This window comes from Talpa europaea, assembly GCF_964194135.1.
Source record: "Talpa europaea genome assembly, chromosome: 15".
Lineage (NCBI taxonomy): Eukaryota > Metazoa > Chordata > Mammalia > Eulipotyphla > Talpidae > Talpa > Talpa europaea.
Genome location: NC_140083.1, coordinates 75,463,108 through 75,491,083, shown reverse-complemented (window position 1 = coordinate 75,491,083; position 27,976 = coordinate 75,463,108). Strand labels below are relative to the sequence as shown.

The following is a 27,976-nucleotide window of genomic DNA, read 5'->3' as shown; positions in this document are numbered from 1 at the left end:
TTGCTCGGCCTCCCTGACTCTTGCACCTCCTCCTCACCACTCTACCTCTGTGGACACAAACTGGGGTTGCTGCTTTTCATCCCCCCGAAAAGCTGACGCTCCGCACCACCCAACTCTGCGTCTTGTCCCAACGAAATGAATGAAGACGCTGTTCCGGTTAACTCCAGGTCACGAGAACAGTGAGGCACTTCTGAAACGAACCCATTAGGAACATTGAAACAAATAAAAAACCCAGCATCTCCCCAGCCCTGGCCACTACAGGCTGCTGACGCAGGCTCTGCTGTCCTGGAATCCCTCCTCGCTCTTCCGACACTCCAGGCTGGGCGCACAGGTCTCGTCCTCTCCGCCCCCTGCTCTGTCCTGCCCGGGGTCCCTGCAGTTAACAAAAGGTAATAGGGTGCCGTTGGGGCTCTGCTGGGTGCCCCCGCTGAGGATGTTGTCGGCCGCGTTCTCCATCTCCTCTATTGTCATGTCGCAGGCGTCAGCCAGCTCCTGGGTGGTGACCTCGATAAACTTGGGATCTTGAGCAAACTGCCCCAGTCCTTCTGAAATCAAGACCTGCAGAGGGGTGGGGGCAGAGGGCCATGGAGAAGAACCAAAGAGGAGAATTATTCCTGGAACTCAGTGCTTTTCCTTGGGGCTGCGTCAAGGGGATTCTGAAAGTGACCTCAGGGAGCATGCATGTATGCACCGCGCACACAAGTGTGTATGTGCAATACATGCACGGGCGCGGGCATATGCACGCTGGCAGGTGCATTCACATGTGTATATATGAACATGTGTGTGTATGCACATGTGTGCAGCACATGCTACGGGAGAAGAGTAGGTATAGGGTTGTTGTGGAGGCCCAGGCTGGTAGGGAGATGTTTGGGGGTGCCCCCAGTTACCAAACACATGACACCGTGGCTCCCAGAGGGCCTGAGGGACATTGCTGAGCTGTCTTGCAGGCAGGACCTGGCCCACCCTGTCTTTTCTCCTCCCTGGTATCTAGATGCCCCATATAATCCATCCCAAGAAACATTCACTCTCTTTTGGTGAAACTGTGCCTCTGCCCTCTGCCAGCAGGCTGCCTTTCTGGGGACTAGGGTTCTGGGGTGTGACTGTGCCAAACACTGCAATGCACCTGCCCTTTCTGCTCCGAGGTGCTTGCGGGTCGTTCTAAAGCTTCTCCCCCTTCCCGGCAGCTGCGGGGAGGTGAGGGCCAGAGTGTGAAGCCGGGACACTCTTCTCCCCATTGTGCTTACCTTGCTCTGCAGCCCCCATTACTTTCTACCTCCTCACCTGCTGAATTTTTCTTCCTGCTCCCCCTGCTTGCTGGCACGTTACTACACGTTTGCTATCAGTCTACCTTTTCCACAAAGCAAGCTCGTGAGAGCAGAACCCTATTTTTTGGTTGTATCCCTGCACTTTGAACAGCGCTGCATGTGGGACTCACTCAGTGGGGATTTGGGAAGTGAATGAAGCGTAGGCCAAGGCCTAGTGCAGCATCCCAGAGCTTCAGCATTAGCCAGCACCGGGCTGACTCCCACCTCCCGCACAGCAGCCTGAAGACTGCACGGGCGTGTCTCTGCTTGCCTGTATCCAGGCATGGGGGCTCACTTCTTTACGGGAAGCCGTCCTCAAGGGCTCTTCTGGAAAAGCCCTCCGGCAATGAGCTGAGACCCCCCCCCCCACTGCCTGCACGCTGATCTAGCCACTCCAGTCCCGCACGTGAGACCTCATGCCCCAGCCATGAGGACCCTGGCAAGTCCAAAATGGCATCAGAGCCTCTTAGGGGATCACCTCGCCAGCTTCCCTAGGTCCCTCCACCAGTTCTTGTATGCAGTGGCTTACAGGGACCTTGCCAACCTGATTGTCCTCCTTTGGGACAGTCTGTCAAAAGTCCCCTAACATAGGGTGCCAGGATTGCACCAGATATTCGACTAGGGTGGAGCAGAGGGGAACAGAGAGAGCTCCTGCTCTGGGTTGTGGTCTCCGCCCTGGCTGTGCATCATCACAGGGCTTTAACAATATCCATTTGATTTGTCCCAGGTTGCCAAAGCTCCCCAGGTGATTCCAATGAGCAACCAGGCTGGAGAACCACGGTGCTGACTCTGTACAAATGCAGCCCGAGCACACACCTGCATCTGGAGCAGGCACAGAACACCCCTGGCTTGTGCGAAGGAGCTCCTTGGGGTTCCCTGGCCCATGGCAGGGAATTACTGCCCAGAAGCTTCCTCCTCCCTCTGCATCAGGCCCAGCCCTAACAGAAGCCAAGAGCATCTTCTGTCATCTGAATTTTCCGCATTCCACGCCTTCCTTATGCAGGCCTGAGAGTGTGGGCCTTTCTGGCCAAGACACTTGGCATCCAATCCATCTGGGCAAGAACCAGTCCCTCCCTCCTCAATTGTCCATGCAAAGTGCTCCAGCTGCCCTCGGCTTTTCCTGCCCGCCTGTGAGGGGCTCAGCGTCACTTACCGCTTCCACCAGACTGCTGGCGCTGCCATGGAACTGCCGCCCCGGAGCCCCGGCCTGGCTGGGCACACTGAGGGACACGGGCCGGGTTCTCCGGATGGCGCTGCTGCCTCCCCCGCAGGGAGTAGGCTCCCCAGCCCAGGAGCCGCAGTGGATGGACGGGAAGCTGCTGTTGAGTTTCTCGCTGGACTCGGCCCCCTCCAGCCGCAGGGTGGGGATGGGCTTGGGGGGCCAGCCTCGATTGCCGGGTGTGGCAGGGGGGGTGGCACATGGCCTGGGGAACGTGGTGGGGGAATGGCTTCTCTGGAGGAGGGGGCTCAGGCCCGCCACTGCCAATGCCTGCAGAGACACGAGAAGCACGAGTTACGGGAGCAGTCAGCCCTAGCAGAGACAGGCCTCTGCTCTCTAAACAGGTATTGTTTCCAGCAAGTTCTACCTGCTGGAAATACCCACTACCATGGCTTTCACCACCTCATCAAAGCCAGGGTAAGTTTCAACCGTTCTGAAACATTTTGTGATCATTGTAGTCTCCAGTGACTTCTTCCTCCCCTAAATTCAGGGAGCTGCGCTCGTGCAGATCAAGGCCATGTACGTTGTAGCACCACCCCGTCACCTGCCAGCTCTGTGAGCTTTGCTTTTGGTTTCCTCACCTGTAGACGCAGATGGAATGACACCAGCATCATCTCCTACCTGCCTCGCAAGGTTGACGTGTGTTCAAGTGAAATAAGGTCTGTGCATCATAAAGGGTAGACCAAGCCAGTACTAACCACGAACATGTTCACAATTAGGGTCATTAGTAATGCTCTGATCATCTCGAGCTCAGCTTGTCTCTGAACCACTGTTAGAATCTGATGCTGCACAGTAATTCAACTACGACACCCTGTGTCTTCGGCTTACAACTGTGCTTGAGTGTCCTAGGGGTCATGGCCCTCCCCCCCCCCCCCCGCCTTAGCTGCCTTGGCTGATGTGCTGTGTCTGTGGGAGAGGGACACTGGGGTGGGGGCAAAGCCAGGCCAAGGAGGCAGAGAGGAGGGACACCGCCGTGTGGGTTGGAGGGGCACAGCAAAGGCACCGTGGGGAGAACATTAATGGAGTTTCTTGCCTTCAAGCATAAGAACAGATGGGTGAAAGTAACTTCTAGAAATCTCTTAAAATAGCCCACACAGTGCCCCTAGCCGGCCACCCTCCCCTGCCCACTGCTCTTGATGGTTCTCAGTTTGGGGTCCTTGGGTCTCTGGGGACCTGAGTAAGTATTCCAGAAAGTTCCTTGGAAATCTTATGAATTCAGGCAATGCCACACAGACTAAGCAAAACATATTTCTTTGAACTGAAATAAAATTAACTTAGCCGAGCCACACTGGCCATCAGAGCTGATCACACACTTCAGCACTTGTTTGCCTTTGGGTATTAAAAAAGTCACTCCAAGCAGAGGCCTGTGGTAAAGGACTACACAATGAATGAGATGAAAAGACTGGAAGACTCCGGCTACACCCTAATTTGTTTGGAGGAAAGTGAGTGGTCTTAGATCATTCTTTAAAATTTCCATTGGTTCTGAGATACCAAGAACACGTTTCGTATTGGTGTCTTGGGGAATCAGCCATGCCAGAGATATTTCATCTGTTCAATCTCCTGGGACCTGTTTTCACTAGGGGGTGACCAAGACCTGTCCAAAAGTGTGGCCTACCTGATGATGAACCAGGTGCAAGGGCAGAACTGTCTTCTGAGAGATGTCTCCCCCTTGGTTCTTCTGTCGCTTCAGACATTCCAGGTGGAAGGAGGCCCTTCGACCTGCAAGGACAGCCAAAGAACTGGAATGAGGGCAGGAAAAGACACAGTCTGCAATGGCTCCTATGCAGGTGGGGACAAGGAACAGTGATGGTGACTACAGACATGTGCCTCCTCTTTACCCTCCTTTCTCTGAGATATATCATGCAGCATATGTCTGTGTCCCATCCCAGCACGCCCTGTCCTTGGAGTTCTTTCTCCTTGTTTAGGAACTGCCCAGCCCACTGTGTGGGGTGTTTGAGGCTGGCCACATGGTTTCTCAGTCATCCCCAAGTGCCTGGCCAGTGTCATCTCAGGATGACCACTTGCCGGCGACCTCTGGATAGTGCGGTGTGTGTGTTTACCTAGCGAGGAGGAACGGAGGAAACCCTTCTTTGGAGATTGCCGGACATCTCTCTTGTCCTCCTCTGGGGGTGTCAATTGTCGATTTTCATCATCCTGATAGGAGAACCTGAAATAGATAACTCATACGGCTTGTTTCTGGAGGCCAAGGAGTGCCACCCCATAGTGGCCCCATGGTATTAGCTGTTACCCCGGAAAAGGTTTGCTTTTTTTCCTTAGTGAAGGAAGCCCCCACTTTGTGAGTTTATAAAAGTTTGGGGGGAGGTCATCCCAGGAAATTCAGTCTTGCTTTGTGGCACAAGAGATGACTTCCAGCTCCACCCTTACAGTGTCTGCCATCAGCCTTGGGACACTCTTGTGTCAAAATTGGTGAGAAAAGTGGGAAAAAAAAGTTCCAGACCCACAAGGCTATTCAAGGAATGGCCTAGGCTCCCTGGTTTGCATATGCTGACGCTGTTTACCTGGACTGCTCCTAACTTAGCCCAAACATATCCCTCACCCCCTTATTTCTTCCTGCCATTCCACCATCATGAATATAGAAGCAGTTGCCTACAACAAAAATAAAACCATCCATCAGCAAACAGCAGGGCTGTAAGGGACCTCAGGGGCTTTTCATCAATGGCTTCTAAACCTTGTTGAGTGAGTCTCACTATAAGAGACAGGGTTTACGTAGTCCCTGCAGACACAGGCAGGCTAGAGGTCAGGAGCCACGCTTACCTTGCTTAGATGTGTCTCTGTGGCCATAGTTTCTATTCTACTTTAGCCTGTCCTGTTGCATTGGGAAAGTTGGTGGCCACTCACTAGGCTGATTTCACAGTCCCTGGGCTGGGGGCAGGTGGTGGGGTGGGGGTTCGGCAGCAGCAGTCTAAGAAACCCGCTGCATTCCAACCCCTTCATCTTATGAGGCCAGGACAGGCCCTGCTCCTGGCAGGCTGACCTCTGAATGTGTAGAGTCAGGGAACTTTTTGAATGAAAACCTCCAAACCTTTCATTTTCAACTTGGTAAGCGCTCCTTTTGAAAATTTTCTTCTTAGCTAAATAGCACCCACTCTGTTTGACCTTGTGCCTGGAACCTGTTATGATCTCCTTGGCCTTGACCTTCTCTGAATGTCTGTGCTCCTCATTTACATCTCCATGTCCTCTGTCTCTTCTGAGACCCTCCTAGCTTCCTCACTAGTTTGGAAATCTCCATGCTGAGGGCAATTTGTTCATGTGCTGGATGCACCAAACACTCAAGAGGAGCCCAATGGAGCAATGCAGATGCTTTTACTGCTTTCCAGATGTGTGGCTGTGTGTTCATTTCCATTCTCTAAAAATAAATTTACAGAATGGACAACTCTCTCTCTTTCCCCAGAATGTCATTTCTTAAGGCACTTCAGATACTTCTTATGGTTTTATATTTCATATATATATGTGTGTGTGTATGTGTGTATATTCATATGTTTTGGGGCATTTGGGTTGTGTGTGTGTGTGTGTGTATATCTATCTATCTATCTATCTATCTATCTATCTATCTATCTATATATTTCCTATGTTTTGTTGAGTCAGAAAAGTAGAAGGTTTGTCACCTCCCCACCCCATTTTGCTGATGGGGACACAAAGGCAAGGAAGGTAACAGATTTGTTAAGAGTCATTGGTCTTGACTATGATTTTCATATTTTTCCTTACTTTCTAGATTCTTCTTCTTACAGTAAGAGAAAAGGAGAGGGCCCTACTCTTCCAACACTATTTCCGGAGACAAAAGCACTGAAGGCCAGGAAACTGTGTTGGGACTGGACACTGTGTGGGCTCCGCATACTTCCTTGGCCTGGGGACCCTCCCCTAACACCCCATCCAGCCACACATTCCTTTTCTTCAAACATCTAAAGGACTTTCAGTATAGCTAGAATTGTACATCTCAGCTTTTTGAATGTCAGTCAGTCATAAATGCATTTTACAAGAAGCCCACACATCAAAACTGGCATTTCAGTAATGTTTCACCAACTCATACGTTCGTGGCTTTGTCTGATGTTTTCTATTGTTTCATTCTGTCCTCTTCTATGTCATGTGATGCTATTCTTTGAAAAACGCTGGTCAACTACTTACAATAGCTAAGATATGGAAACAACCCTAATGCCCCAAAACATATGACTAGATCAAGAAGATGTGGAATACTACTCAGATCAAAGGAGATAAACTCATACCATTTGCGGCAACACGGAGGGAGCTGGAAGAAATTATGCTCAGTGAAATAAGTCAGAAGAAAAAAGATAAACATTGGTTGGTTTCATTTATAGGTGGGCCATAGAGAAACCGAACAAAGGGTCAGAAAAAAAGACAAAACTTGCAAACTGACCATAGATCTGAGGCCTGCAGCAGGAGAAGGGGAGGGAGAGGCGTCAAAACAGGGGAGGGAGAGCACCAGGGGCTGTGGTGATGGGTCATGGGTGCTGTGGTGTTGGGAGAACCTTGGGGACTACACCTGAGGGGAGAAGCCAAATACTGTCAAAAATGAACAACGATTTAAGAAAATAAATGAACTTAATTAAAAGACACTTACATAAACTTAATTCAATAATTAAAACTTAATTAAATAAGCATAATAAGGATAATAAAAATAAATGTACTTAAAACCACTGGTCCTAATTGACTATAGCAGCCACAACTTCCTACTGGATGCAGATCTGCAGTTAAAAACCCCCCACAGCGCCCTCTGCTGGGGAGCTTAGTAGATGTCATTTCAGGAACACTTGTCACCTTGTGAACACAGGTATGTGCGTATTGAGTTTCACTCTAAAATGCATTCATGACTTGTTGCAGTAAAAAAAAAAACTCATTTATATATATAAAAAAGTTTAAGAAACAAAGTTTTAAGCTTTTCTGAAAGCGCTGTAAGGTGAGGACGGCTCGAGCTCAGCAGGTGACTGTGTGTGTGTGTGTGTGTGTGTGTGTGTGTGGGAGGGTCTCCCCCTCCTGATGAGGGGACAGGGGTTCTCCTGACATGTGATCTCCCCCCCCCGCCTCCACATCACACCCAGAGGAGGGGCTTCGGGGACCTGTACCCCCACCCCCCATACTGGCCTGGGGTGGAAAGCAGCAGAGCTCACATTTCTGTGGAGACCAAGCTGGGCTCGCTGCAGTACTCGGCATCTTCAGTCATCTTCACTTCATAGGTGTCCTCTGGAGAGGCCTCCGGACACACCATGGCGAGCTGGCTCTCCCGGGAGTGGCACCTAAAATGTCCAAGATGGAGAAAGACATCAGCGACAGCAGCAACAGATGAAAGGAGGCATTGAAGGTAGAAAGTGTCTGCTTTGAAGAGGGTGCTGGGCTATGCTCCATGGGGGGGTGGTGGCAGTGGCTGGGAGAGGATCCCCTCCTCTCTTCTGCAGTCAGCTGGGCCTCGGGGCATTCACTGGGCAGAGGTGAGAGAGCAAAAGCACAGAGAAACCTCACAGAGAGGGCTTTGTTCTCTTGAGGGGGGAGCGCGCTGGAGGCCCTGTTGAGTCTGAGGCCCTCCGAGCTTGAGGGCCCTCCACCCCCCAGGATGTGCCTTGGACTGGACTGTGTCCCTCTGAGCCAGGGTTCTCTGCTCACTTGTTCATGTGGTCTTTAGCTCTGGCCTAGAAGCTCCCCCTTCCCTTGCCCATGCCTAGCTGGACACTCTCCAGCTTTCTTCCTCTGGACCCTGAAAGCCGAGGCCCAATTTCTCCCCAGATCCATGCGGGCACCAGGGAATCATGCTGGTTTATCCTCTCAGAACTGAGTGCTGGGTCAGTGTCCCCCACTTGGACTCGGGACCTGTGAACCACTCAGGAATGAGGAGGCCCAAACAGAAGGCTGCCCACCCCACAGTCTGAAAGGCAGATGAGGTTTCGAAGTCTCTCGATGGGTGGGGTGAGGGAGGGGTTTTGGCAAGATGCAATGGGATGAGCATCATGGCAGGCAGCCCACTCTACTTCTGGGGGACTGCTGCGTGCAGGAGTGCTGGCTCATTCCCAGCAAAAGCAAGGTCAGTGCAGGAGCCACCCCCGCCTTAGCCAGGAGCTTCAACAAGAAGGACAAGGCCCCAGGAGTCGGCCTGGCTACAGTGTTCTTTACTCAGCTCCCTGCCCCTAGCGCTGTTTTCACCCTGTGACGGGAAGGGGAGCTGGTGTTTAGTGAGCACGTACTATGTGCTCGGCGCTGTGCACTATATTTCATTGGTACACGTGTCTGTGGGGAGAAGCAAAGTTTCTCTTACCTCCTCTCTAAATACCAGTCTCCTCTTCCTGAATACAGGGCAAAGTTTATGATGAAAATACCCGTTGAGGGAGGCACTTTTTTATACTGAGAAGTTAATGATGGACACAAAGAGCCTTCCTTAAGGAAATGTTTTGATAAGATGCACTGGGGGTAAATGGTACTGGTTCTGGAAGGTTGTACATGAGGAGGAAGAGGGGGCAGCAGAGAAGGGAGGGGTGTGGTTAGTCACTTAAACATTGATACTCTCCTCTGCAAAGCCTGCTTTTTAGATCAGTGCCCCCAATCCGGTGCGAGCACACTGCCCTATGCATAGCAGGCATCAATAAGTTTCCCAAGGGGAAGGATTCACCCAACAATGCCTTTGGGTGGTGTGACCAGTTAATTTCCCAGAGGGTAAGGCAGGCAGATGGCCAGTTTGCTTGCCTGTCCTCAGACACCTTTAAATGCCCAGTCCTGCAGGCTCCCAATTGGTCCCTTGGACGTGGGTGTCACGAGGGGAAGTGAAATTCAGTGGACAGATAGGCTGCCTCCTTGGATGAAAGCACACTCACACTTCTCAGTTATTTTCTGAGCTGCAGGGAAGGAAAGGAGATCTTCCCAAGAACCTGGGGTGCTGGGGTTTGTCTGGCCTGCTAGGAGCAGCTGTCCTGCTCTGCAAGAGCAGCTCCATGAAGGATGAAAATGCGGCGGCAAGCCCTCCCCACCACCTCCACCCCAGCCTGGCCCCGGAGCTGCTGGCGTGAGCAGGGAGAGAGCCTTGAGGGCCGGGCCACGCTAAGGCCGAGAGCTCAGATGCAGCACCTACCGTCCTAGCACATCATAGCAATGCATCCTGGAGCACCAGCGAGTGAAGGAAGGAGAAGAGAGTGAGTCAGGGGGTGGGAGATGCTGTCAAAACTGCTGGGCATTGCCCCGCATTGGGGCAGCATGGGCAAGCCCTGCAGAGAGGGCCTCCTGACACCCAAATGCCCCTCCCGGCAGGTTGGAGAGGGTATCAGAGGAGGGAGCGCCACCAAGCCCACCTCAACTGGGTGAGAGGCCCTTGGGCAGAGGCTTTGGCAGGCCAGAGGAAGGGTGTCTGTTGTGAAGGACTTGTTACCTGCTGGAAACACCAATACAAACAGCTGAGGCACAGGGCCTGGGGGCTCTGCTCCCTACGGGGCTGACTAGCAGCAGGGAGGGCCTGGCTGGAGGCACCTCAGGGGGACAAGCAGCCACATCCTTTAATCAAGGGTGGGACCCGGGAGTCTGTATTCACCTTGCTCTCTTGCTTGAGTCTGGGGGGCAGCCTCCGGCCCAGCTGAGGGGTGCCGTCTATCTCTCTCCGCCCCCCACCCCCCACCACAATGCTGCCGGGCTGGAGTCCATGAGGCCCTGTGTACTGCTCCCTCCCACTTACCTCTTGGAGTTGAGCTTCCACATGGCCTCCTGCACCCGGATGGCAGGGGACAAGGGGGGCGCATGGCCCTCCACGGTGCTGACGGCGCTGGGGTAGCCGGAGGGGCGGGGGAAGCGGCCCAGGGCAGTGTTGTTGGCATTGTTGATGTTGGCGTTGGAGCCGGTAGACGAGTAGCTGCTGGGGGTGAAGGTGGAGTCCACCAGTTTTTCGTGGGAGGGTGACCCCGTGTCGCCTGGGCTGTTGCCCGCCTTGTTGATGTGCAGCGGGCGCTGGGTGGTGAAGGTCTGGGGGAAGGCGCTCCGGCTGTCGCTTTGGTAGTAGCTGACGTGGTTGCCAAACAGGCCACCGGCCCTCTGCGGGAGAGACAGGAGGGTGGAGGTGGGTAGAGAAGGCCCCCCAGCAGCCCGAGAGCACAGCCACGCCCGAACACTCACGAACCCCCAGGCTGGCTCTGAGGTTCAGGGATGGGTCTGAGCTGCAGCCACTTATGTGGCCAGTGTGAGGCACCCCAAGGGCTGAGGGGTGGGGAAAGGGACCAGGAGATTCTAACAAGATTAAAAAAAAGGGGGGGAATGCACTGGCTCACCAAATAGGAACTGCATTGGCCAAAAAGGTTTAAAAATAAAGGTGACGAACTTACAACATCAATTTATACCATGGCCTCTTTTCTTCTAGGAGGTTCTTAGAGGCTTTGAATCAGGGACCAATGTTTCCTCCGGCTGTCTCCCCTTGACATCAGAATGTCCCTGAGCTCTGGGGTCTCGCTAAAAGGGCATGAAGCCGTGCCATGTCCCTGAGGCCACTCATTATGAACATTTTGTAGTGATGAGAATGCGGATGGTGGCGACAGGACGGCCACAGTCAGGTTCCCTGACATTCCGCAGTCTAGGATCTGAGCAGGGGCTTGGGGGAGGTGAGGGCAGGGCCCTGGTGCATTTATGGTGCAGCTGGAGAAGGACTTTGAGCCATGAGTGGCGAGAGCTGGCCATCACAGTTTTGGTACTGGGGCACGGTGGGGTTTAGTTTCACTGCAACTGCAGGTTACCTCCATATCCAGGAAAGGACAGAGAGGGCTGGAGGGGACTTTTGTGACTGGAGGGCACACGGAAGACAATGGCCACGTGGTGCCAGCCCTCTGCTGCCATGTGGGAAGCCAAGCCCAATATTGCCAGATCTGACTTTTTCAGACAAGCCAGATGTCCACGTTTTTATTTGAAGGTGCCAGACTTTTAAATGTTGGCAAACAACAGGTCAGCAGATCAGATGTGGCGACCTCGGGGCCATTCCATGCAGAAGTTCCTTCTAGAACACACAGCTCCTTTTCTCCTTCTCTGAGCCAGTGACTCAGCAAGTGGCCACGTTGGGCGACCCTTGCTAGAGGTGGGGTGAGACTTGGAAATGGTGGATAGATGAGAAAACAGCCAAGCGGCGGAGTTTGGCACCTACCAGGGAGCTCTGCCATTCTCCCCGGGGTTTTTGCAGGGTCTAACCCACCTCTTACTCCCGATGATCCCTGCCTGGGCTGAGACAGCGCATCCACCTACCCTGAAGATGTCGTCTTCAGAGGCAGCAGACACGGCCTCCTTCATGGCCTTGTCCAGCTCCTCCTCAGCGGTCAGGTCTCCAGAGATGGCCCGTCGGATCTCTGGCCCGATGTCATGCAGCGTGCGCAAGCCAGCCTGGAAACCAGGGGCAGTGAGGGTCTGGAGCCCAGCCCCCACCGCCCAGCCCTGCCGGCCCTCTGCGAGGCAGGCGCGGCATGTATGTGCATGTCAACCAGGGTGGGCATCGTGGTCCTGGTGGGCCCCAAGATGGAGATGTGCACTGGTCCGCCCAGGAAGATGAAGGCACATTTGGAAGGACTGTCATGGGAACCTCAGCAGAGCTCCAGAGAGCTCTGGGGGCCCAAGCGGTGAGACTGTGGCGGTCAGTGTGGTCAGTGTGCGTGTGCATGTGCATGTGCATGTGCATGTGTGTGAGACACACAACAGGAGGGAAAGGAGTAATCATCTCTCCTTGAGCTGCCCTCCCCAAAGGCCTAAACCTCTCAGCCCCTCCTGCAGGGACGGGCCTCCAGCTCACAGGCGAGAGACTCAGCCCCTGGACAGAGGTTGGAGGGAGGTGCAGGCCTTCCCGGGCGGTGTGGCCCCCTCGTCCCTCACCTGCAGGGACAGGGCATTCCTCTGCGAGGGCTTGCCCACGAGGCCCTGCTCTTTGCGCTTCTTGAATTTCCGGAAATACTCCTGGATCAGGAACGTAGCGTAAAACTTGCCAACTGTGACCTCGTCATCTGAGCCGGACAAGGAGAGGAGAGGAAATTGGAGGCAAGCAGGTGAATTCAGTTTGGGCTTCATTAATTATTTTCCAGCATCCACACTTTCTTAAATTGTTTCAGTTTCATTTTTGGATTTCATTCATATGGTTTAGAGAGACAAATACATAAAAACGTATAGAGTGAAAAGTCTCTCCCCCCCTTCTACCTAGTTACCCCCCCAATCGATAATAACATCTTTATCGGTGTCTAGGGTATTTCTCCAGAGATTCTTTATGCAAATGCTCTTACAAATAAGCAAATACATTCTTATCTCTTTTTTGGAACAGAAAATAAATAGCCTGTTGTCCAAAATACTTCCCACCTTGCTTAAAAAAAAAAAAACAACAGGAGCCCAGGTGCCCCTGGTGGCACCAGAGGTTAAGATGCACTATAAAGCTATCAGCAGCCACTTCAGCACCAGTTCAATTCCCAGCCAGGGAGCTACCCATATGGTGCAGCAGACCTCTCCTGACTCGCCAGCTGCTCCCCTCAGCAGTGTATTTCAGTAGATCTGCCTGTTCTGCTCCCCACTCTGCTTTGGTGAATCCTCTCACCTCCCGCACCTCTGACCTGTACCCCAGTTCTTGTGTGCATAAATAAAATAAATCTTTAAACAAATAAGCAAGCAAAAAACTCTTCTGGCATAATTGTGTCTAAGCATTTATATTTTGAAAAACATCTGATTTTTAGGGGCATTGTAAAGCACTTGCTGTATGGGGTTTGGGTTTAACAGGGCTAAGAAACAATGACCTAGGAAGGACAAAACGAATTTCCATAAAGGGGATCTCAGAAGAATCTCAAGATTCTCCTTGCGGGATCCTGTTATTTCCTACAGCAATCAGCCCGGGGTCTAAGGGAAATCTATACTGTGCAGACTTTCCTTGAATGTTCTGGGAAGTCTCTGAGCACCAAGGGCCTCGAATGGCCCCATCTGTGAAATGCAGGACTGGACCAGATTTCCACCATGCAGACTGTTTTGGAGTTTGTGACGTGCATCCCATTCTAGCCTTTTTTAACAGAGGAAGGGTCTGGAGAAAGCAAGCCTCCTGCAGCCCAGTGGACTTAGGAACACACGTCAGGACAGAGTGCACGTTTCCATGGTGCCAGAGCTGGAGGACAGGGCTGAGAACCAGGCTAGCCCGCAAGTGCCCAGGGGGCAGAGAGGGGAGTGCTTACCACCTGCAGGGGGCACTACTTGGTCCAGCAGCTTCATGCTGGTCCGCTTCCAGATCTTCTTTATTATGGCCCGCAACTCCTCATTGGCTTGTTCCAGGTTCCCTGCGGGAGGGAGATGCAAAGTTAAAAATGGTCATCGGTCCCTTGGAACCCGCCCCAGGTCTCTGTTCCTCTGAGTAGTAGAAGCCATGCCTGGTGGCATTAGCCCCACAGATAGCCCTGGACTCCTGACCTACACAACTGTGAACTTATGACCGGTGTCATTTTAAGTCCCAAAGGTGGTGCAATTTGTCATGCAGCAACAGGAAACCAGTCCAGGGCATGTTTCTGCCAAGAGAGGGCAGATGGAGTGACACAGTGTCCAGGGCACTGGTGTGTGACTTGAAATACACCCTAGGCTCCTGGGGAACAGCCCCCTCATTGTAGCCCAGCAGGAAGGATAGAGAGCCAGTGACAGCCTCCTGATCCCTGTCCCCTGATCCAAATAATGCCTGAAGCCACGGACAACTCCTGGGCATCCCAGATATGGGGGCAGCTAGTTCCCTTTGTGGTTAAGGTACTTGTTTTCAGACACGTGAAATTCTATATAACATGTATATGTTAATTACATAATGCTAACAGTAAATTATATGATGCTAATTATACCAATTAATAGCATGTTCAAACCAACCTGAGATGGGTTGAATAGTGCCCCCTCCCCCAACCCATGTCTGCCTGGAACCTCAGCAACTGACCTTAGCTGGACGCAGGGTCATTGCAGGTGTGATGAACTAAGATGGGGTTGTGCTAGTATAGGATACAGAAGGAAGTATGATGGTAAGAAGAGGAGAGATGCAGAGAGACACACAGGCAAGAGGCCTGTGAAGATGAAGGCAGAGCCTGGAGCAAGCAACCAACTGGGGATGCCCAGCACAGCAGGCAGATGCTCGAGAGGGGCGGGGACAGACCCTCAGAGCCTCAGGGGGGGACCAACCCAGCCACGCTGATGGTGGACTTCTGGAGCTAAGTTTCTGTTGTTTTAAGCACCCCTTTGGTAATAATTTGTTACGGCAGGCCTGGGCAACAAATACAGCTTCCAAAAGGGTCTTCCACATTTTTGTGAGCCTTAATTTATTCTCACAACGATCCAAGTAACTGTAGAATGTCACTAACCACTGTTTTCTGTCATCTAAGTATTTTAAAATATCTTCCTTCTACATTCCAAAGGTTGGTTTGGTTTGGCCTGGTCCTCTGAAGTAGGTGTTAAATTCTAATTCCTTCCACTCTCCAAAGTCTTAAGGGTGAGGACTGATGTAAGGTTTAATCTTCACAAGTTTTGTTTTCTCACATCTCTTTCTAGTGGCTTCTAAGAACTTGCTTTATCTTCTCAGTTGAACACATTCGAGGGAGGCTTCTCTGTGATGAATTTCCACCCTGAGTTGGCACTGCTGGGCTATTTTAGTTATTCTCTTAACAAAGTTTTTATTTGGTGGTGATACGAGGATTTAACATGAGATCTACTGCCTAACAGGATTTTAAGTGGCCGATGCAGCATCGGGACCCAGGGGGCAATGTAGGACCTATGTTTGATTTGAAAGATTTCTTTCATTCTTGATTTGAATGGAGTCCTCATGTAGCTGACCTCTCCCCTCTTCTCTGCAATTCTGCTTCTTGGAGAAAGGCTATGTGTGTTGGATTCCTTTAGATCAGCTCCCTTGGCGCTCTTACCAGCTGCTGGTGCCCTTTAGTCACCTGGCCTCTGGCTTGCTCTGCCTGTGCATCTTCAGCAGCTGAGTCCTGGCCTCGCTTGTCCCTCCATGGAATGCAAACTTATAGCCCCCACTTACAAAGAGCTTTAAGCCTTGTAGCCTCTTCCTCTGAGTAGTCATTCTATCTTCTCTCCTTGGAAAAGAAACATTTCCTCCTGCACATAAATGTACTACTAATCGCTGCAGGAAAACAGAAAAGTAAAATAAGTAAAGTCAACTCACAGCTGACTCCACTCTCAGTGTTGACATGACAGCAGCTTTCCATTCCGCTCCAGTGTTGCATACTGAATGTGTATTGAATTTGTTCGGTGTTAGAAACCAGCCTCCTGGTGCCGATTTCAGATGGAGGTACTGCTTTGGTTTCTGAGATTATTTTTCAGTCTTTGCTTTTCTTGAGTTTAGCAGCAGAACTTGAACTGTTTTACTGTTGGAAGATCAGCTCCCGAGTTTACATGATGTCTTGCAAGGCTGGTCCTGTCTGCCTTCATTTCAGATGTTTTATTCTTTTTGGGGAGGATTTACCTGAGAAGGGGTGCTTTTCTGGGTCATTTCCTGAACTGAATTCCCAGGCCATTGTCTTTCTTACTTTACGAGTGAAGAAATGAAATAGAGAGAGTATATAAATGACTCATCCCCAGTTATCAGACACAAGTGGCCCATATCAAGGCCTAGAGCACCCTCCACTGCACCAAAGGAAAACACGGGACTGGCAGCCTGAGCCTCGAAGATCGAAACATGAAAAAGAGGATGAGAAACCATACTCCGTCTCATCTGTGTTTGTCTAATTACTCTACTAGTGGCTCTCAAATTTTGGGTCCCATGTGAGTCATCTATGTAGCTGATCCAAGCTGTAGATTTCCAAGCCCACACTTGGAGGTTCAGTAGATCTGGGCTGGGGCGTGGGACACAACTGCTGTCAATGCTGCGTGTCTTTCAACCTCAACGACAGTGGAAATGCTGTCATATGCCAGATGTTCATGCATGTGGGGGAGTCTTCTTAGGTGCTGTTTGTGCTGCCTTTCCCAGGGCATGACTGAGAAACAATCATTTCAAAGGACTGAGGATCGTCTTAGCCAGGGCTGCTGTTTGCCCAGAGAGTACCTCGGTGCAGGAGCAGAAGGTCTCCCCAGGAAACCTGTCCTGGATGCGAGGCCTGACAGTGCAGCCCAGGTGAGATCCTAACCCCCACCTGGTGGCTGGCTGAGCACCTTGTGCCCAGGGCAGCCCGCACAACAGTCTGTGATGACTCGACTGTTGTCATCATTTGCCATTACGACTCGACTCTTCCCGACAAAGGTCCTTGTTATTGAAAGATCGAGCTGGGCATTTGAAAGACCCACTTGGAGCCAGTGAAATTCCTTTTCATCGGGGCTTGATCCTGCCTCAGGTACCACTTATTTCCTGCTCTTTGAAGCATACCTCATGACTTCAAGATGTCACCAAGAATAATTTCTGGGGTTTGATGAAAAACTAGAGTTCAGAGCCTCCATGCTGGCACAGGGGTTAAAGACACAGCACTGTCAAGCTGTCACCAGCCACTGCGACACGAGTTCTAATCCCCGGCAAGGGGCCTGACCCACATGGCGCAGCAGACCTCTCCTGTCCTGCCCGCTGCTCCCCTCAGCAGTGTATTTCAGTAGATCCAGCTGTTCTGCTCCCCACTCTGTCTCTGGTGAATCCTCTCACTCCCCATACCTCTTGCCTACACTCCAGTTCTTGTAGACATAAATAAATAAATATTTTTTTAAAAAAAGCTAGAGCACAGAATAAATAAGCCAGAGTCAAGGAGGCCACTGAAGAAGCAGAGAAAACACGAACAGGCCAGGCATCGTGACCATCTGGATGAAGGTGGTGGTGGAGACACAGCTGCCATGTGCAGGGCAGAGGCCTAGGAGCACTTTGCAGGTTGCTGGGGCCTCTCTGGCTGGCCTGGCTCTCCCAGTGACTCTTACCTTCTGTTTTGATCCTCAGGGCTGTCCGGACCAGGGCAAACAAGGTGGCATTGAACATGACTGTCCCATCACTGTTCAGAGGCATGTTCATGGAGACCAGGCGCTGCAAGGAGAGAGGGAGCAGTTGTCACCGAAGTGTATTCAAAGCCATTTCTGGGGAGACTTTGGCTCTGTCCTAAGTCCTCACACCTCCCCTCACAGAGTAAGGAGGCGTGGAATTTGTCCTTAATGGATCTTTGCTTCCCCCAGAAATTACTGCTGGAAGGAATCTTAAACTATAAATGGCTCAGACTGGTTCCTTTAAGACACATAAAATGTTGTCTTCATCCCTTTAATGACCAATGGTCCGGTCAAGGCCACAACACAAAGGCACACAATAGGCCTCTTGTTTCCTGTATGTTCTGTTTCCCTTGAATTCGTGTCACCCCTTACTTTGCAAGCCACACGGTGAGGGCACAGCTTCCCAAAACCCAGCGGGGGCTGAATCCTCCGGAGCAGGGTCACCACATCTAGGTGCTTGATTCGACCCCTACAAGAGGATGGAGTGGAGGGAAAGGTCAGTCAGAGGTCATGGACTTGGCCAGCAGCCCAGGACACAGGCACCTGTAGCTTAGCTCTATTGCTAACTTGCGCAGAATTGATGATAAACCTTAAAAACCTAAAATCTAAACATATATATATATATATATATTCTATGTATGTTCATTAGATTTTAATGAGCAATTTTTCATCAGTGTTACATTCAAGGTAGATGGGGTTTTAGTAGTATGATGGAATTCTCAATATGCACTTGCTGTATCAATCAACCATAGATTGATGAGGATGCCCTTGGACTTCCTCGGCAGGAAGGAGTGGAAATTTCCACCTGGTCCTAAATACCTATCTTACGTACATTCCAGTTATTCCTGATACTAGGATCTCTTATTGTTTTACTCAACTGAAAAGAGCTGATGTGCTGTTCATTTAGCAAAGGTAAGCCTCCTTTCTGCCTGCCCTGACCCTTGACCCTGGCGTCTGGTACAATTCAATTTCCCATTGAGCTGCCCAGTGCTAACCCATCTCCAATTCGTCTGCAGCAATGGCACCTCAATGCTCTTTTTCAGCTTTGAGAACCAGGATTTCCCCCTGGGAACTTACTTGGCTTCTGGATCATACTCTGCCCAGATTCTTTTAAATTCATCCAGATGGTGGGGACCAAGAATTGACCAGTCCCTTGTCAGGTAGTCAAAGTTGTCCATGATGACAGCTACAAAGAGGTTGATGATCTGCAGGAAACAGGAATACAATGAGAAGCTCTAGAAGGGCTTTCGTGTGCACTTGCTCCATGCAGCCACTTTGCCAGCCGGGGCCCATGCATGGTAGAAGCCAGCGTTTCTAAAGACTAGTTTCATTTCAGCATTTAAAACACCAGCCTCTTGAATATGAACTTGACATGGCTCCCCTCAGAACTGCGTGGGATGAATGCTCCATGCAGGCCTGACAGCTTCCTTCCTGCCTTGGGATGCCAAGGAAAGAAGCCACTTTATCCATCATCTTTCCCACTTCTTATCGAAGTGCCCAAAAAAGTGTAAGTTGCCTCTAGGCCTTCAGCACATTGTCCTCTGTCTTTTGGGAAAATGATGCCTCATCCAGGATCAAGTATGGACCAAATAGTTGCTGGTGGAGCTCGCCCTGGGCTTTCTGCCCTTATCCCAGGGTGGCTGGACATTCCTTCTAACTCAGCCTTTCCAACCAGCATCTCTGATGGGGTTGCCCCGGCTAGGACCTGCAGTGACTGTGGGTTCGGCTGCCCAGCAGGTCCATGGCCTGTGGCTGTTAAGTCCCACCTCAGCTTACCAGGAAGGCACAGAGCATGTAGAAGCTGATGAAGTAGAAGACGGCGAAGCTGCTGCCACAGGGCGTCTCCCCTTCCGTGCTATTGCTGGGCTCAGACTCTGGGGCACACTTCTTCCCTGGCATGCAGGCCAGCATGATGTCCTGCCAGGCCTCTCCTGTGGCACATCTGGAGAGAGAGAGCCCAACGCCCATTGGAGCCAATCTAGAACCTCTAGACTCTTCCCCGCCCTGGTCCCTGCCTCCTTCCCTGGAGGGCAATTCTCTGTTAAATTTGATGTTTATTATGCTCTGAATTTATGACACTCAATAAGTATGAAAATATATAACATTGTTTTGATTGTTTTTAAACTTTATAGAAATGGCGAGAAACTGCACCTTTTCTGCAAACTGGCTCTTTTGCAGACCATGTAAAGTGTTTGGAATTTAGCCAATAGGATAGCGTTTAGCTGTAGTTCCTTCTTCCTAAATCCTGTAGAGGAGTATTCTCTGAATGCACCATTAAAAAAAAAATCCATTGACCCTGTTAGGTTTTTCTTTTCTTTTTTGTTATTACAAGTAATGCTGCAGGGCCTCCCTGGTGGTGCAGGCCGTTGAGCGCCACACTATGAAGCTGTCCGCAGCCTCTGCAGCACGGGTTCGATCAGGGAGAATCCCACATGGCACGGTAGACCTCTCCTGTCTCGCCCGCTGCTCCTCTCAGTAGTGTATTTCGTCAGTCTGCCTGTTCTGTTCCCCACTCTGTCTCTGGTGAATCCTCTCACCCTCCCGTGCATTTGGCCTGTACCCCAGTTCTTGTATAAATAAATAAATCTTTAAAAACAACAACAACAAATAATACTGCAATCAACATGCAGGTCTCTGTCTGGGATGTCTGCTTAGAAGTAGAGTTGCCCACTGAAGGGAGGTGTGTGTGCATTTTACTAGGCATTGCTTGTTCTCCAAATGTGTGTCCAGTTTACACTCTTGCCACCGAGTGCAAGAAAAGTGCTGCTGCTTTACAGACCTGTCAACTTTTTTTCTTTTCAGTTTTATTGGGTATAATTGACAAAACTGTAAGAAAAATGTACATCATGATCATTTGATAGATGTATACATTGCAAAGGATTCCTTCCCCCTAGTCAATTTGCATACCCATCACCTAGTTATCTTTTCTTTTTTGTGTGAGAAACATTTAAATTTTATGCACTGAACAAAGATCAGTTACAGAAGACTGTCATCATTTACAGTCACTGTGTTACACATTAGATCCTCACACCTTATTCATTTTATAGCAAAAGACTATACTTTTTTATCAACTTCTCCCTAACCACCCCTGAAAACCACTTTTCTACTCTGTTTAGACTTGTTGGCTCTTGGTATTAGTGAATTTTAAAAACTGTTCACATAATGGATGTGAAATATTTCATTGCTATTTTTTTAAATTTTAATTTAATTTTTTAAAAAAGATTCATCTATGCATGCATACAAGAACAGGGGAACAGGCCAGAGGTGTGGGGGGTGAGAAGATTTACCAGAGACAGAGCGGGGAGCAGAACAGGAAGACCCCCTGAAATACACTGCTGAGGGGAACATCGGTCGAGTCAAGAGAAGTCTGCTGCGAACGTGGGTACCTCCCTGGCCGGGGATTGGACTCGTGCTGCAGTGGCTGTGGATAGCTTCATAGGTTGTGCCTTAACCCCTTGTGCCACCAGGGAGGCCCTCTTAACAATTTTCTTAACATAATTTACTGAATAGTCCATCTTTACCTACTGATATGACACTTGTGAAGTGTGGGTCTCATGTCAGTCTCTTCATTCTATGCCTCTGGTTTACTTCTACCTTGGTACCAAAGGCCCATGCTGTCTTAATCACTATAGTTTAATGGTAAGTCTTGCTCTGTCAATAGTGAGATGTTCCAGCTGTTTTCTTCAAAACTGTTCTGGTTACTTTATTTATTTATTTTTCTCCCATAGACACATTTGAATCAGCTTATCAAATTCCATGAATAATCCCATTGAGAGTCTTGCTGGAATTGCACTAAAGTATAGATTAACCTGAGGAATTTGATATCTCTCTATTATTTAGGCCTCTTTCAAAAGATAAAACTTTATATTTTTCCCATATACATCTTTTGTTAAATTATTTCTGGGATCTTATTTATAAAATAACCAAATGAAATGTTGCTGTTATAAGTGGACCATTTTAGTATATGTGCTGCCGAAGCGAGCACTATAAGTGGACCATTTTAAGGGATATTTTCTGTTTGCTACTGATGTAGAGGGAATACCGTAGACTAGAGATTTGCTGAGCTCTCTTATTCTGCAGTTTCTCTTGTGTAGTCTACATAAGCAATCTTTTACAAAGATAATTTGTTTTGGTTAAATATGCACAACAGAATTTCCCATTTTAACCATTTTTTAGCATATAGGTTAGGGATATTAAACCCATTCACATTGTTGTGTAGCTATCACCATCCTTCATTTTCAGAACTCTTTCATCTTCTAAAACAAACTTTGGATCCATTTAACAATACTTCCTTATTCTCCCCTTCCCTAGTCCCTAGCAACCACCATTCTACTTTCCACCTTTATGATTTTGATTACTCTAGATACCTGATAGAAGTGAAATCATACAGCATTTGTCCTTTGGAACTGGTTAATTCACTTAGCATTATATCCTCAAGTATTGCCCATCTTATAGCACATTGCAGAAGTACATTCCTTTTTCAAGGCCGAATAATATTCCACTGCATGTATTGATATGTACCATATTTTGCTTATCTATTTGATAAGCTTTCACATATTAGTTTTTGTGAGTAATGCTGCTATGAACATGGGTGTATCGATGTCTTGTGCCACTCAGCACAGCGAATGTCCCGACATTGGTACCTATACTTATTTTATGAGGAAACCAAGGCTCAGAGAAGCTAGATATCTTGTTCAAGTTTACAAAGTAAGGTTATTACAGGTTTGACTTTGAACCTGTTGAACTTTTAATCCAGGGCATGTTTAGTATTTGACTCTGGGTTCCCTAAGGGAGTCAGGCAGTTCCAGCAGGTATGTCGGTGGTCAGGGGCTGGCTCTATGGAACGTTATTATAAATAACAGTGAAATACCAGGCTTCCTAGCCAGGGGACAAGGTCCAGCACCAGTGTCTTCCTGCCCACTTCCCTGGAGAGAGTTAATTTCCTCTCGGTCTGCATCCAGACCCTAGGGCTACACAGTGCAGGTGAATCTGTGTGCACCTGTCCTCAGAGACCCACCTGAAGAGGAGCAGCACGGCTTGGGGGAAGGTCTGAAAGTTGTTGTTCCGGTTGATCTCTGTGGTGTCATTCAGGGCAATTTTTCCAAACACCTGGCAGGAGGAGAGGAGAGGAGTTCTGTGAGCTGTGGATAGAGGGTTCTAGTTCCCACCGGCCATTCAGGGCTGCCAGATGACCTTGGGACAGGCTGGCTCATAAGCTGATGCTACCTGCAGGGCCTCACGGGATCAGACACCTCCTGCTCTGGCCAGTCCTGACCCCAGCCCCAACATTGGACAAAAAATGCCCATGACCCTCAGAAGAGGTGCCTGTTGTCCAGTGGGAGCTGCAGCTGATGCTGGGTCCCTGCTCTGTACAGAGACAGAGGCTCATTGGCCTTTTCTTATTTTCTGCAGATTCTTGAGCATTTTTTCTCTTAAAAACACCATTGAGAAATGATTGACACATATAATTGTGCATATTCAAGATGTACAATGAATGTGATGATCTGCTATATGCATATACATCACGGAATGATTATAACATCACGATATCTAGCACATCCATCACCTCACGTATTTAACGTAGTTAAGCTTTTTTCATCGTGAGAATATCTAAGATCTGCTCTCAGCAGCTTCCAAGTACACATACTGGGTTATTAACTACAGCCGCCATGCTCTACATCAGCTCCTCAGAGCTCTTTCTTCTGGCCTTTTCTTTGCAGTTTCAGGGCCATATACCCAAGAACTCTTCCAGCGCTTAGATTTCTGAGTGAGAGAAGTGATCCGGGTTCTTGGGCAAGTTTAAGTCAGAGTCCCCTGCCCCTTCCACTTTTTAAAGCTCTGTTTGTCTTAGAAGCGGGTGCCTTGATCAGGTGGCAAGGGAGCTCTTTCATCGCAAAGGCTTATGGACCTTTGGCTCTTTTTTCAGTGAGCGAGCAAGGGGACCTTATTCAAGGAGCCGCTGAGGAAAGGCTCCCGGCAGTTGGCATGCCGGACTGGGGTGCTCTGCTGGAGCCCTGAGGAAAGGCTGGAGATTTCTGGATTTGGAGATCCCAGAAAATTGCTGATGCCCATGGGGAAAGGGCTCCTTCCCCCACCCCGCACCCCATCTTTAGTCTTTAGCACCTCGAGAGTGACACTGGGCTGGGATTAGTTCTCATCCCCGTAGACCTGGGCCCAGGGGTGAGGGCTGCTCTCTAGACACACCTTCTCTCTGCTTCCCGACAAGGCCCCTCCTCTTTAAGGCTCCTCGTGGGACACGAGAGTAACTCTCCCCGCTGAGGCACGGGGTGAGCGGCTTCCTGAGCCTGCACAGTGCATCCCGCCCCGCCACTGGCCCTGGCCCAGCAGGATGTGGGAGAAGTTCTAGTTCCTGTGACCCACGTAGCCTCCGATGGTGGAAGAGGAGTGGGAGGGACAGTCAGGACCAGGGGGAAAGTCAGAGGGAGGAGCCTGCAGCAGGCATCCTACCTGCATCCCGATCACAGCGTAGATGAAGAACAGCATCACTATGAGAAGAGCCACGTAGGGCAGGGCCTGGAAGGAAGCAGAGACCACTGTGAGCCGGCAAGGGGTCCAGATGGAGGCCTGCCCTGGGGCGCTGTGTCTGCAGCCACCACCTGCTGCCTGGCCTGAGGGGTATATCTGAGAGCCCAGAAGTTCTGGGTACCTGGTGGGAGAGGCCTGAGCCTGGCACCAACCTCTCATTTTTCCTTGGTTTCTGCTGTCTGAGAAGCAGAGCAGTGTGCTGAGGAACGCCAGGCGCAGAGCAAGGGAAACCGTGTGACACTACTTTAGTAAAAGCAATCAATTCTGATCAAGATGGCCCCCCACTGCAGACATACATCTGCACAAGCAAGTTGTGGAGGACACAACTGAGGTTCCTGGGGAGGTGTGGGGTGCCGACAGGTTATACCCCACTTTTATACAGCTCCACTAATAACAAAGACATTGACCAAGAAAAAACTGAAATAAAAGAAAGATCAGGAGCTCCCCTGATGTACCACTTCTTAGCTAGGGGCGCTTGGGCATATTACTTAAACCTCTGGGCCTCTGGTTTTCACATTTGAAAAACTGAGAACAATAATAATTACTTCTTGGGGTGGGGGGGGTCTAAGGGGCCTTCAGGTTTACAGAATGCTTAGTGGGATGCCCCGCATGCGGTCACATCCACACATTTTATTCACTCCATGTATTATATGACCCATAGCTGGGACCACTTCATTTTCCCCGTGCCCGCGCTCGGCCTGGGAGTGCAGGGCCGGGTAGAGAATTAGGGCAGCGCCCTGCCATCTCCGCGAAGATGCCCTGCGAGGGGCCCGAGCTCCACTAGATGGCACTGCGATATCATGCCAACGCTTTGCAGTGGGGTTCGCCCTCCGGCCCCACATTCTAGAGTCACCAGGGACTGACGCCTCTTCCCGCCCACGGAAATGCCCAGGGGTTGAGGTGGTGAGTGTATGGGGGGGGGGCGCCTGCGTAGTCATTTATGGCTGTGGAACCCCAGGGGGCTCCCAAAGACAAGGACAGCACTCTGTCCTGCTCCCACCAGAATCTCCAGAGCTCCCTAGGATTGAGTGGGGCCCACCCAGGTGTGGGTGGGAGGTTGTGGTCCAGGGTAGAGAATGGAGCCACCTGGGCCTCCTGGGAGGACTGCCCTGAGGAGGCAGCCAGGCCGCCCCTGCTTGCTGGTCCAGTCAGGGGCCTGGGCTGAAGAGTCCAGGGCAGGCAGCTGCCAGGTGAGGTGCCAGGCAGGGGCCTGCGGGCCAAACACCCTCCTTCTGGAAGCAGTTTCAGCCTCAGGCACACTTAGATCAGGGACCCACCCTGGGCCTGGTACTGCTGGGGTTGGGGAAGTAGAGGGAATTCTTGAGTGCTGGCCAGTCTCCTTGCTTCGGGAACCCTTGGGTACTTCCACAGCGGGAGAAGCCTGCCCTGAGTGTTGGGCCAGGGCAGAACGGAACCACAGGCCAGGGCAGCTCGGAACCGCAGGCCAGGCCGGGGTTCTGCCAACACTCATCCTCAAGGAATTCAAGTGACCTAAGAGAGCTTTGCTTCCCTCTGACCTCAGACTTACATAACACGCCTCATCGATCACTATGCTGTTTCTACAGATGGCAAATGGTGGCTCAGAAAGGACAATCCGTAGCTGGGCAATCATGTCTCCCCTCCAGTGTGACCCCAGGGTCCTGGAGAGTGTAGCTCAGCCCATGAACAGGCACAGACAGCAGACAGGGCTGAAATGCCTACTGGGAGGAGCCAGGTTCTAGATGGTCAGAGCTCAGCAAATCACTCAGGCCCATGTTTTCCAAATTTGTTCCACCACAAAATCCCTGTGCAGTAAATCCTTGCAGAAGGGACATAAATGGCAGGAGAAAGCAGAACCCTTTCAGCCTCCTGCTCAGCACCGGGCATTCCCCACCTGGACCTTGGGGCGCTCTGGGGCTCCGGGGCTTGTTCTTGAAAACCATAAATCTAGCCCGATTGTGTCATTTCAGACACGAGGAAAGCAAGGGGTGGAGAGGCAGCCGAGGAAGGACCAGACCCCTTCCCCCAAGTTTCACTCTGGCCCCCAAATCACCAGATGGTGCTCATTCTTTCATTGGGGCCCGCTTCCTTTGGAGCTGGGGTGGCCCCCTGTGTGGGAGCCAAGGAGGCTCCTTTCCTTCCAATGAGTTCAGGGCGGGGCGGTGACTACCTGGAAGGACTTGATGAAGGTCCACAGCAGGGTCCGGATGCCCTCCCCACGGCTCAGCAGCTTGACCAGGCGCATGACCCGGAAGAGGCGGAAGAAGGTGATCGAGATGCGGGAGTTCTCCTCTGCGTTCTGGAATCCATCGGCAACAGGAGGCGGTAGTTAACACAGCCACAGAGAGGGGTGGGGGCAGGAAAGGGGTGGGCCCTTTTCTGAGCAACATTGCCCTCGGCTGGGGCGAAGCGGGCAGGGCTGGGTTGGCTGCACTAGATTCTCCCCGGGGAGGTCAGACCACCCCTCTGGTGGTCTCTGGGGCCCAGGCCCCTGAGCCCACAATCCTATTGCTCTACTCATCCCTCTTCCCCTTCACTCCTTGTTCTTATGCCCCAGGGTGGAGCAATAGAAGATTCCAGAAGGAACTTCCATAATCTTTGATGTCATCTAGATAGGAGCCAGCCACCCAGGGTGCACCCTCGGGGCAGCCACAGCCGCCCTCCTGTCAGTAGGCCGAGGGCCCTGCATCCTGATGGCATCAGCTCTCTGCCATTCCAGCAAGGGCCCTTGTCCCAGCCACAGGGAGGACTGCATTTGGGGGTCCTGGTGGACAGGGTGGGCTGAGAGCTCACAGGGACTGCAGCAGGCTGCCCTGAGGGACCTTGTGTCCTGGCTGCCCAGTCTCTGTGCTTCTCTGGTGCCACCTCCTTCCGCTCCTGCTGCCCTGCCCCACACCGGCTACCGGCGAGTGGGCTGGGGGTGGGGGGGGGAGTCTGGTTTGTAGCGCTTGCCTGCCCCTTGGGCTCTGAAGCTGTGGTCTTTCTTGTTCCCTTGCCTCAGGGGTGTGAAGACACCCCAGTCCTGACCAGGCTGTACAAACCCTGGGGTGTGGCAGGCTGGGGTGTGCGAGGCTGTCACTGGAGTGAACTCTGGAGAAGTTGGGGTGTTTCGTGAGATTCGGGAGGTCGTGCTCAGGGCAGACAGCCGGTGGGATGGGGTGGTGCTGGGGCTACTGCTGAAGGCTCACCTTAGCCTGTGGGACCTGGGGGCTCCTGGGGGCTTGGGCACATGCCTAGCTGGGGGTGGGGTAGGAAGTCTGCCTCCAGACTTGGGAACAAGGTGGGCTGACCCTCCTGGACCCTCCTCCTGCTCACACCAGCCAGAGGGCTGGGTGGTAACAGGAGCCACTTGCCTGTTCCCCAGAGCTAGTGCAGCTCACCCAGCCCTGTCAGCACCAGGAGAGAACGGACCTTTGGACTTCCTGTTACTGTTCCTGTTGCTTGCCTCCCTCATGGGAGGAGCAGTCTCTGCGTTGTTATTGGGGCCCCGTGTTGGCTCTCCCCACTTTGTGATTCACTTCTCTTGCTTTATTTTTAATCATTTCTAGATCAGAGCCTGCTTGACAATATCCACGACTTGTCTGTAGACTTGGGAACAACGTGGCATGACCCTCCTAGACCCTCCTCCTGTCCCGCTAGTTCTGACGCCCTGGAGGGTTGCCAAGCGCTTTTTGTTCTAAACCTGTGGCCTGCCTCACTCACTCACTCACGGGGCCTGTGGCTCCGGAGGCTGCTCATCTCACTCCTGTGCAGAACAGGAGACCCCAGAAGGAGGCAGAGAATTCCCGAGGCAGCATTTATATGGGGCACATCGTGTCTGCCCTTGGGGGGGCCATGCACACCAAGCTGGGAGGGTTTCTCCTGGATTTTAGATGCTCCAGACAGGGGGAGAGTCACAGCATTTCTGCTATTTCCAAACCAGAGCTGCCTCGGTTTCTGGGAGGCCCCAGTGCTCCTCGGGCGGGACAGTCAGTCTGTGGGCTGTGCAGGGCGGGCC

At 51.2% G+C, this 27,976-nt stretch overlaps 1 protein-coding gene across 1 annotated transcript in view; it reads right to left on the bottom strand.

The window, feature by feature from the left end:
• Window positions 1–255: 255 nt before the first annotated feature.
• The window catches only part of CACNA1C (calcium voltage-gated channel subunit alpha1 C), a gene marked incomplete at both ends in the record, with an annotated part of 632,466 nt that continues 604,745 nt past the window's right edge, over window positions 256–27,976 (bottom strand). The window contains 16 exons of the mRNA XM_084255863.1: window positions 256–558; window positions 2,458–2,793; window positions 4,139–4,242; window positions 4,584–4,690; window positions 7,668–7,793; window positions 10,205–10,557; window positions 11,749–11,883; window positions 12,367–12,494; window positions 13,695–13,796; window positions 17,395–17,497; window positions 17,827–17,923; window positions 18,532–18,659; window positions 19,231–19,396; window positions 22,472–22,563; window positions 23,923–23,988; window positions 26,150–26,278. Coding sequence (XP_084111989.1) covers window positions 256–558; window positions 2,458–2,793; window positions 4,139–4,242; window positions 4,584–4,690; window positions 7,668–7,793; window positions 10,205–10,557; window positions 11,749–11,883; window positions 12,367–12,494; window positions 13,695–13,796; window positions 17,395–17,497; window positions 17,827–17,923; window positions 18,532–18,659; window positions 19,231–19,396; window positions 22,472–22,563; window positions 23,923–23,988; window positions 26,150–26,278 — 2,475 coding nt within the window. The remainder of the gene's footprint in view (window positions 559–2,457; window positions 2,794–4,138; window positions 4,243–4,583; window positions 4,691–7,667; window positions 7,794–10,204; window positions 10,558–11,748; window positions 11,884–12,366; window positions 12,495–13,694; window positions 13,797–17,394; window positions 17,498–17,826; window positions 17,924–18,531; window positions 18,660–19,230; window positions 19,397–22,471; window positions 22,564–23,922; window positions 23,989–26,149; window positions 26,279–27,976) is intronic.